Here is an 11,362-nt window from a genome sequence, read left to right as displayed (position 1 = left end):
TGGAACTACACCACACTAATTGAAAGATGAGGTGCACCTTAAGCCAATTGTAGAGCATCTTGAGAAGTTGCTTCACTTGAAAGTGAAAACTGTTGATATTTTTGTGTACACTGAACCCATATTTCGATTCCCCAGTAATGCAAACAAAAATGAACAATCTATCAATGAAGAAAAACACCACACAATTGAAATGCTTTCCAGGTTTATGTATTATTTAGCACAAATCAGGATAGACATGGATGACATACTAGAAGGAAACTCAAGAGTTTCTTTTCATATGCATTTTTAGATTCAATATCCAAAGATGAAATGGGAGCAAAGATAGCACAGGAATGGAGAAGCAAAAAAGAAAAGGATGCAATTAACCAACATTAGTTAAAATATGCTGATAGGTTTATAGGCTCAGTTATTCTCATTGAGTTGTGTTAAGCACAACACTGACAACCTCACATGGTTAGATTTGGGTTTTATCAAGATGAACAGGCTTTCCCTTTGAGCAACGGATAACAATATATCTAGTGGACTTGTTCTCTTTGTATTTACAAGGTGGGCGAGTTGAGCCACCTTGGTGCTTGCAGGTAGTGACAGAGAACTTCTTGATGCTACGTCGCAACCCATTGCCGTAAGGTTTTCCTTGTTTGCCACACACAGCAATTATTTGTTTCTTGGATGCATGGACAAAGGAGTTCACCGCCTTGCACTTGGGTTTGGTCATCCCACGCCTTTGCATCATGGTATCGCAGTAACGTCTCCCTACGTTGCTCTTGGGGTTGTCGTAGTGCTGCCTTAGGAAGGTCTTGTAGTCAGCGGCATAGGTCTCAACAATGAAGACAATGGCCAGGAATGCAAAGAGAACAGGGCCTGCTCCCTTGAAATGCATCGTCATGTCTGGTGGAGAAAAAGAGATCCCTGGTAAGGGGAAAAATCAGAAATAAAGTGGAAAGGGAAGAATTGGCAGTAGAGAATGCTGTTCTTGACATTTTCCTTTACAAACTCATATTTGTAAAGGGAAATACAACTGGGACAGTCTACATTCAACAGTAGATTGCCCCAGTATTACCAAAACTAAATAAAACACTATATAACATGATTTTTGTTCCTAGGTTATAAATGTCATTTCCTAATTAGTTCTATCATAAAAACATGAAAAAAGTTTATTAAACTGCAAAACCTTGGTTTTTATGGGACATCCTACAACACATTTTACTATAGTTTTTCAATGAATATATAACAGAGACTCAACAAATTCAACATAGTTTGTGGCGGCCACACAAATGAATTTTCAGGAGTATAACAACTACTTTGAATAATAATAATAATAATAATAATAATAATAATAATAATCTTTATTTATATCTCACCACCATCTCCCCGAAGGGACTCAGAGGGGCTTACAAGGGCACTCCAGGGTGCATATCTATATAAATAAAAATGTCATGTTCATTTGTGGGATTAACATAACTCAAAAACCACTGGGCAAATTGACACCAAATTTGGACACAATTGATTTTATTGATTCTATTATTGTTTTATTATTCGATTGTTTTATTATATTGAATTTGTATTTTATGATATTGGTACCAACTGTAAACTGTCCCAAGTTGCCTGTGGGCTGAGAGGGACGGTATATAAATGCAGTAAATAAATAAATAAATAATAAATACACCTATCAGGCCAACAAGTGACCATCACTCATAAAAACCCTGAAAAACACAGTGGAAGGGACTTAAAAGGCAAAAAAATAAAATAAAAAGTACATTACAGTGCATGTGCAAAACCACGTATATACACATATACACAAATATGCACACACAAAACATATATACACAGACTGGGCAACAGCAACGCGTGGCAGGGGATGGCTAGTATAACATATAATAGGTAAAAATGATACATAAATATAAAACAAGTCACAAAAATCATATCAACAACCCCTGTCAACACATATAGCATAAAATCAAAATAATACAATTTAAAAAACAACAGTAGATAAAACTAGCTGCCATCAATTCACAAAGTGCCAAGTGTCAACTTCAAATGGGCCCATTCAGCTCTCTCATGGTCAAAAGCCTGTTCGAACACCCATGTTTTCAGGGTGGGGGCCTGATCTAATCTCTTATGGGAGGATATTCCAGAGTTGGCCCTCTCTCTTGTCCCCACCAACCGTGCTTGAGACTGTGGTGGGACTGATAGAAGGGCCTCCCATGTTGATCTCAGACCCCACGCCAGTTCGTAGAAAGAGATGCAGTCTCGAAGAGAAAACATAAAACCAGTGTATATTAACGTTATATTAACGTAACAGAAAGACTAGTTCTAGAAGGAAGAGTCAACGAACTCAGGGGAAAGAGGGTTTAGGTGTGTTATTCTGTTTATATATATATGTCATTATTGCTGGTTTTTGTGTGTGTGTGTTTTTTTCTTTTCTTTTCTTTCCATCGGTCTAGCGAGGTGTTCTTAGGTGGGTTCTTCTAGGTCTCTATCCTTTCCTACTTTTCTATCTCCTTCACAATATTCCCCTACTTTCCTTGTACCCCCCCCCCCCCGGTCCCCTTTTTATTTTAACCCCTTTAATAAAATCAAATAATTTTTAAAAAATAATAAAAAAGAAAGAGATGCGGTCTCAGAGATAGGTTGGACACGAAGCATATAAGGTTTTATAAGTAATAATGTGCACCTTGAATTGAGCCTGGAAACTTGTTGGGAGCTAGTGGAGCTGCTTCAGCAGGGGCGTGATATGTGCTAGCTCCAGTTAGTAATCTGGGAGCCAACTTTTGCACTAGCTGTAGTTTCCAAACCCTCTTCAAAGCCAGCCCCATGTAGAGTGCATTACCATAGTCCTTTCTGGATGTAACTAAGGCATGAACCACCTTGGACAAGTCAAGCTTTTCGAGGTAAGGTCGCAGCTGGCGCACAAGTTTTAACTGTACGAAGGCCCTCCCAGCCACCACAGACACGTGAGCCTCAAGCATCAATGATGAGTCCAGGAGGACACCCAGACTGCAGACCTGTGCCCTCAAGGGGAGTGTAACCCCGTCGAGCACAGGTTGCGACTGGCCATGAGTTCCTCATTAAGTCTCATCTTGTTGACCCTCATCCAGTCCATCACAGCTGTCCGACACTGCTCTAGGATTTGAGGAACTTCCTTAGAATAAGGTGGAAAAAGAGTAGTAGAGTTACGTGTCATCTGCATAGAGATGGTACCCAACTCCAAAACTCTGGATGATCTCACCCAGTGGTTTCATGTAGATATTTCAAAGCATGGGAAAAACAATGGAACCTTGTGGGACCCCACAGGTAAAAGGCCAGGAATCTGAGCTGGTGTCCCTCAGCATCACCATCTGGCTACAATCCCCCAGGAAGGAGCGGAGCCACTGCAACGCAATGTCCCCAAGACCCATTCCGAAGAACTGGCTCAGAAGGATACAATGGTTGATGGGCAAGCAGAACATATCCATCCAAGGCTAGAAAAGAAGCGCTGCACCCAAGGAAACTTGAAAATGATAAATCTGTGTCCCCTTCACCAGAGAATAACTAACTACCTATTCCACTTACCAGATTTAGGATGAGTCCAAATGTCTTCTTTCAGTCTGTGTTTCTCTCTGAGTCTCCTTTAGCCACGGAATCCTTATATATAGAAATTTAACAGGTTGCCACCATCCAATCATAGCAAAATTTGTTATAGGATCTCTTACAGGAAATGACAAACCCCGAAAGTTCCTAGATTGTGTAAATGAAACAAAGGTTGAGATATTTTCCCATTCACTTCAAATTCTCCAAAAAATGTTCCCCATTCCTTCTACTTCCAGGCATCTACCTATTTCTTAATGTCAGTCTCTACATGAGTCCATAATGATGAAACATGCGAGTTGTTTTCCACTGGTCAGGGTTATACCTGACACCAGTATTTCTTCATGTTGCATTGAAATGGTGCCATCCTCCTATTTACCACATATTTCTGCAGATTTTTTGATAAAGTGCTGCCTTATTTTGTCCATATTTTCTCTGTTTCTTAATTTCAACATCTCATTAGAGTTGTCATTATGGAAGATTCTCCTCTCCCCACATCTTTAGTACTACTTTTGGGGGCCCTGGTGGCACAGCAGGCTAAACCGTTGAGGTGCTGAACTTACTGACCAAAAGGTTGGTGGTTCGAATCCGGAGAGCAGGGTGAGTTCCCTCTATTAGGCCCAGCTTCTGCCAACCTAGCAGTTTGAAAACATGCAAATGTGAGTGGAAAAATAGGTACAATTTCTGCGGGAAGGTAGCGGCGCTTCATGGAGTCATGCAAGCCACATGACCTTGGAGGTGTCTATGGACAACGCTGGCTTTTCAGCTTAGAAATGGAGATGAGCACCAACCCCCAGAGTCAGAGACATATAGACTTTATGTCAAGGGAAAACCTTTACCTTTTCCTATGTGTCCACTGGATCAGGATTTACATTGACTCTTTGTACCCATGGGTTCTGTGTTGATGGATTCAACTGATCACAGCTCAGGAAAATAAAAAAAAATTCTCAAATGCAAGCTGTGGTTTTGCTATGCACCAAGCCTTAAGTTGATGCTGTAGCCTCCTATCATTTCACAGATCCTTAGACTCTCTCTAGAACTTTTTTGAATTGTTGTCCATTTTATGTTAAGGAATGTCGTTTTATTGTGCCATTGTTTATTATGGAATTGAAGCATCAATGGATTTTGCTCTCCACAGGGGTGGTGGCCGAACCAAACCCCAGCTTGAAACCACTTCCAACAAATTGGCAGTGGCATAGTGGGTAATGTTAACCTGCTTACACACACAAGGTGCTTTGCTTGCCACTAAAAGTGACATTTAAAGTTCTAAACAGTTCTGGGCCTCAAAACATGCAGTGGTGTCTCAATGGCTGTCTAAAGATGGAGGCCTGCCCGAGGAACCATCCTCCAAATACCATCAGTAGAAGCAGAGGCGGCCCTAGGTAATTTTCAACGGTAAGCAAACAGTATTTTGGTGCCCCCCCCCCTCCCAAACAATCACTGATATATATTTTCTGTTTGTTGTGGGAGTTCTGTGCGCCATATTTGGTTCAATTCCATCATTGGTGGAGTTCAGAATGCTCTTTGATTGTAGGTGAACTATATATCCCAGTAACTACTACCTGTCGAGGTCCATTTTCCCCCAAGAGCGCCCCTGGACAAAATCAACTATACTGCGAATGCTTACTTTGCGTAATGGTTGAGCCGCCCCTGAGTAGAAGATAGCATTTGAGGACATTGCCTTCTTTGCAGTGGCACCCAGCATTTGCCCTCCCCTTCAAGATATATTTGTCACCAACACTGACATCATTTTAGTGCCAAATTCAAACAAGGGCCAAGATTCTAGATCAGCTGCTCAAGTATATGCAATCATAACTGCTATTGTCAATTAGCACTGTGACCTCTTATCAAAGTTATTGAGGTCTAATGATTTGTTCCAAATCTGTACGTGTACATGGAGCCCCCGGTGGCACAGTGGGTTAAACCGCTCAGCTGCTGAACTTGTTGATTGAAAGGTCATAGGTTCGAATCTGAGAGCAGTATGAGCACACCTTTTCTTGTCCCCACCATGTGATGGGGGAAGGAGGGAGTGCACGTGTGGTGCCATGAGCCACCCCTCACCCCTTCCCTTTCACTGGTGACTGTCAGCAAAATGGCACAGCCTGAAGAGGCCATGTGAAAAGGTCATGGACATGGTTAGATTCCAATTCCTATCAGAACAAACCAAATGTTTAGAAATACAGAAACCATAATGCAATCGGTACCTGATCCTTATCATGACAATGATTTCATATGTCTGCCCTAGTATGCAAGACTGCAAGAAAGAGAATGGGGAAAAACTCTTTAAAAATCCAGAAACATGATGTGCTTACACTGCAATGCCTTGGGAAAGTTTACTTGCACCTACTGTTCAGTATTCCATAACTACTGGTTGAAAAATCAATGGGAGATTCAATTCCATGCCCTCATCCCCATTACCATATGTTAGACTATTAGCAGTAATGAATGTACATATTTGACATTATTGAGGAAATGAAAAATAAAAAAGACAGTTGAACCAGATCGTGTAATGGCTACCAAAAATAAGAGGGATGGCATCCTACCTACTTCCATTCCCCTTTCAGCATTACAGGACATGATTTCTTGTGGATGTGATGTTGCCCCTTCCATCTTTTTTTCTTGTTTACTTTCTATCTGTTGTTCTTTAAAGAGATGAACACAGAAAGATATGGCAAATCATGATCATAACAGGATGTTTTTCCTTTTCGACTAATTTGGGTCCTTGCCTGGATTGTGGTGGAGAATGTAACAGCTCAGGAACTATTATACCTATTGTAGAAATATTATGGAGGGTGGACATCATGACTTGTTAGATGCTAATTCTTTCACATGTGCTCCAGGTATTGAAAACCCATTAGACAGTTGCACACCATGGCTGGAAAGGCACCTCTGAACCAAACACACTCCAGAGTTCAGTAAAGCAAAGCAATTTATTGAAGAATAAAAAAGAGTTTCAGCAAAAAGTTAAAATATCAAAAGCAATTTAGAATTTTGTCCATGAAAAGTCACCTAAACTTAGAGAGCAGGAATCCACACATCAAAATCAGGAAACAGGATTGCAGAACCCATTGCCATTGATCACACTTTTTTTTGTTTTGAAGTCAGAGAGTTTTTGTTTTGTTTTGTTTTGTTTTGTTTGTTGATATTACAGGACATCGGACAATAACTGGCTACTGTCTGAATGGATTCCTGTTGAATTTAGAATAATTAATAGGGATGTGCGATCCATTAAAAATGGTTCAAAATTCATTACAAAACTGGGGGCGCTGGCATTTTCTTTCTAAAGTGTTTCTAAAGTATAATTACTGAAAACTCATTACTATAATGAGAGTAACAAGATTTCATTACTGTTTTGTTATAGTAATTGTGCATAAGTACCATAATTGAAGAAACTTCAGAGGCTTCTTTCTCCCTCATTTTAAAAACTATTGGAGAGAAACTTGCTACAACGGTAGAACACATTTACCACTGTTAGCCCACCAAATTTTCAGAATGTTTCGCTTATCCACGGATTGTTAGGGGAATTTTCAAAGTTTTATAAACAACTTTTAAAAAAACTACAAGAGCTATCTACTTGAATTTTATATACAGTGGCCAAGATAACCAGGACATCAATCCTCAGAAGTTTCAGAAAGATTCACACATCTACAGATTTTTGGGGATTTTTTAAAGTTTAGAAAAAAATAATTTATTCCTCCAAAAAGCAACAACAGCAATTCTCCTGAATTTTTGTCTGTCTTTATGACACACAACCACACAACTTTAATTTAGCACAGATTTATACTATCACTGACTTACTTTAGTCCTCTTTGCAGATTCAGTAATTTTATTTATTATTATTAGACTGTTGCACACCACGGCTGGAAAGGCACCTCTGAACCAAACGCACTCCAGAGTTCAGTAAAGCAAACAATTTATTGAAGAATAAAAAAGAGTTTCAGCAAAAAGTTTAAAAAATATCAAAAGCAATTTAGAATTTAGTCCATGAAAAGTCACCTAAACTTAGAAAGCAGGAATCCACACATCAAAATCAGGAAACAGGATTGCATAAACCAGTGTTTCTCAAGCTGGGGGTCAGGACCCTTGGGGGGTCATGAGGGGGTGTCAGAGGGGTCGCCAAATACCATCAGAAAATACAGTATTTTCTGTTGGTCATGGGGGGGGGGAGGTCTGTGTGGGAAGTTTGGTCCAATTCTATCGTTGGTGGGGTTCAGAATGGTCTTTGATTGTAGGTGAACTGTAAATCCCAGCAAGTACAACTCCCAAATGTCAAGGTCTGTTTTCCCCAAAATCCACCAGTGTTCACATTTGGGCATATTGGATATTTGTGCCAAGTTTGGTCCAGATCCATCATTGTTTGAGTGCATAGTGTTATCTGGATGTAGGTGAACCACAACTCCAAAACTCAAGGTCAATGCCCACCAAACCCTTCCAATATTTTCTGTTGGTCATGGGAGTTCTGTGTGCCAAGTCTGGTTCAATTCTATCATTGGTGGAGTTCAGAATGAGCTTTGATTGTAGGTTAACTATAAATCCCAGTAACTACAACTCCCAAATAACAAAATCAATCCCCCTCAACCTCACCAGGATTCAAATTTGAACGTGTCAGATATTTGTTCCAAATTTGGTCCAATGAATGAAAATACATTCTGCATTTCAGCTATTTACATTGCAATTCATAATAGTTACAAAATTACAGTTATGAAGGAGCAACGAAGTAATTTGATGGTTGAGGGTCACCACAATATGAGGAACTGTATTAAGGGTCGCCGCATTTGGAAGGTTGAGAAACACTGGCATAAACCATGGCAAAGATCCAAAACTAACAAGAGTCCATGAATCCAAAATAATCCAGGAACAGTAACCAAGGCACATGAAGATACAGGAACAAGGCTTTAATGTGAAATCCAAGGCATGAAAATTACAGCAACATGAACAGGAATAAATTCCAAGGCACAGGAAACTGGAATACAAGAAAGAAATAATTGCCTTAACCAAACATTGCTTCCTCTGAAGAACTTTCAGTCAAAAATCCATGCCTTTTCCCTTGAGAAACTTATGGAGGACACTGCTTGGCAATTAATCTTTGGGAGCAATACCTCCCTTCGGCCAGATGTCTGTCTTGAAAAATCTAACTCCTTCTATCAAAAGAGGTATCCTCTACAGGTTCCCCAATTAAGACATTCCTTTCACATTCCGACCTTGATTCCACCTGTCCGCCTCTTTCTCTGTCTGTACTGAACATCTAAAGCAGGCTTGACCATCCCAGAATCTTCAGCTTCATCATGGCTAACATCATTCTCCTGTCCAAAATTCCCATTTCTAAACCCCTGTGGGCCTGCAGGATCTTGGTCAGTATTCTCTGAAACCTCAGGCAATGAAACAATCACAGGCTGTATTGTTGAAGGTTTTCATGGCCGGAATCACTGGGTTGTTGTAGGTTTTTTCGGGCTATATGGCCATGACCTAGAGCAGTGGTTCTCAACCTGGGGTCCCCAGATGTTTTTGACCTTCAACTCCCAGAAATCCTAACAGCTAGGCTAGGATTTCTGGCTAGGATTTCTGGTTGTAGGCCAAAAACATCTGGGGACCCCAGGTTGAGAACCACTGGTCTAAAGGCATTCTCTCCTGACGTTTCGCCTGCATCTATGGCAAGCATCCTCACTACCTCTGAGGATGCTTGCAGGGGCGGCTCATCCATTACGCGAAGTAAGCGGTTGCAGAACACTTTTTTTTTGCCAGGGGCGCAGAGGCGACTGTGTAAATGCCCCTCGACTGTCACTTGAGGAGTGTCCCCTCAGCTCACAACAGCCCTAGCAGTCCGGGGGAAGCCTCGGCTTTCTTGCCTTGCTGCTGGGCGATTCTCTTCCCAAAGGGGCCGGGCCCTTGAGCCTCGCCTAGCCCCTCTTGTTCCTGCTCCACCCGGCCACCGGGTGCGCAAGCAGAGCCGACACTCAATCACTCTCCGCGTTTGATCCCTTCCCCATGGCCAGCTCCCTTTCCCGATCCCCCGGCGCTCCACCCGCCTCCTCTCCTCTCCCCAATCTGTGGGTGGGCCAAGGGGCGGAGCCGCTGCGCCTGGCCCACTTTGGGTCCGGAGGCGTGTCTGAAGACCCCAGCATGCGCACCAAAAGTCACCTCTTCTCCTGACTTTCTCTTCAGCCACTGGGACCAAGAGAGAGAGAGAGAGAGAGAGAGCCCCTCTGGCTGGAGGTATCTCCCACCTTTGTTTTGTGCCTACCTTCAGGAAAGGTGGGCATCTCCACCTCTCTCTCTCTGTCTCTCTCTCTCTCTCTTGGTCCCAATGGCTGAGGAGAAAGTCAGGAGAAGAGGTGACTTTTGGTGCACACGCTGGAGTCTTCAGGCACGCCTCTGGACCCAAAGCGGGCCAGGCAAGGGAGCAAGTGCGGCAAGTGTAGTTACTGGGATGTATAGTTCACCTACAATCAAAAAGCATTCTGAACTCCACCAATGATGGAACTGAACCAAATTTGGCACACATAACTCCCTTGACGAACAGAAAATATATATCAATGATTGGTTGGGGGGAGGCGCCAAAATACTGTTTGCTTACCATTGAAAATTACCTAGGGCCGCCTCTGGATGCTTGCCATAGATGCAGGTGAAACGTCAGGAGAGAATGCCTCTAGACCATGGCCATATAGCCCGAAAAAACCTACAACAACCCAATCACAGGCGGAGCCACTACAATTAGACTGACTCTAAAGGCTGGCTGTTGCAACCCTCTTTGGGGCTTTCAGATGCTGAGCACTGCATTATGGGAAATATAGTTTAGGGCAGGGACTTTTGCATTCTCTACCACAGGGAGCCTTCCCTTCCCAAACTACATTTCTAAGAATTCTGTGTTCTCAGTCTCCCGCCCATTAACTTTGCTAGTCCTGCCCCCAGTGTCTTCGTTTATGACAATTAGGCCAAAGAAAAAGGATCAGTTTTTAAAGCACTTTATGTTCTCTTGGCTTTAGCAAAGTTGCTTATTGCTTATACTGAAAATTAAACTGACCTTGGGGGGCATCTGAATGTTACAGAATCTGAATGAAAATGATTGGTGAATGTTTCTTAACCACCACCACCCACACCTTCCTGCATGATTTTCATATCGATTTGTATGCACTAATCTAATGAATTTGATCCGAAAAACAAATTAATAACAAACATTTGCACACCCATAATAATTAAGCTTTGGACAAAAAAGAGAGAATAGTTAACTGGACCAAAACTTATATTACTTTAGATTTTGTCAGAAACAGAGGCTGTACCAAATCTAAGACTTTTTGTAATTATATATAGTGTCATAACCTTATGTAATGGGTAATTCTAGAGCATGTGTGTCAAACTAACAGCACATGTGCTGCATCTGGTCCATGTCATTTTATGTCGTCCTCCAGATGTTAGAATACTACTCCTGTATTCTCCATCATTCGACTTCATGACTAGAGCTGATGGGAGTTGGGATGCAATAATGTATGGAAGGCTGCAGTTTGTTCTGTTTAGTTGGGAAGTTGGAGGCGTGAATTCTGATACAAGACTTGTGAATAAATGCCATTTAATCATTCCTCAACGTCAGAGCCAGAAGTGCTTTTGGGTTGCAATTCATATTATCCCCAGTCCCATGATGGGTAATCAGAAATGATGGGAGTTGTCATTCAATAACATCTGGGGACCCAAACTGGGTAAAAACTAAAGAGCACCAATCATTATGGAAATATATTTATATAGTTGGCCCTCTGTAACCATGAGCAAGAGTGTGCTTGAGTAAAACACCATACAATTGAAA

General features: G+C 41.6%; 1 protein-coding gene across 2 annotated transcripts; it reads right to left on the bottom strand.

Moving 5' to 3' along the window:
• Positions 1–201: 201 nt before the first annotated feature.
• On the bottom strand, positions 202–3,644 carry LOC132779346 (ribonuclease-like). Of its 2 annotated transcripts, none has more exons than XM_067469474.1 (2): positions 3,553–3,644; positions 202–888 (listed from the first exon to the last, which is right to left on the bottom strand). In XM_067469474.1, the coding sequence occupies exon 2, from the start codon at positions 884–886 to the stop codon at positions 455–457; it is 432 nt and encodes a 143-aa protein (XP_067325575.1). In that variant the 5' UTR covers positions 887–888; positions 3,553–3,644; the 3' UTR covers positions 202–454. The 2 variants fall into 2 exon arrangements, with proteins under 2 accessions (XP_067325575.1, XP_060639020.2); XM_060783037.2 differs by having other exon boundaries at positions 202–909; positions 3,553–3,618.
• Between the last annotated feature and the right edge of the window lie 7,718 nt (positions 3,645–11,362).

This window comes from Anolis sagrei, chromosome 6 (assembly GCF_037176765.1).
Source record: "Anolis sagrei isolate rAnoSag1 chromosome 6, rAnoSag1.mat, whole genome shotgun sequence".
Lineage (NCBI taxonomy): Eukaryota > Metazoa > Chordata > Lepidosauria > Squamata > Dactyloidae > Anolis > Anolis sagrei.
The sequence above is the reverse complement of the archived record's forward strand: the minus strand, read 5'-3'. Positions and strand labels throughout refer to the sequence as shown.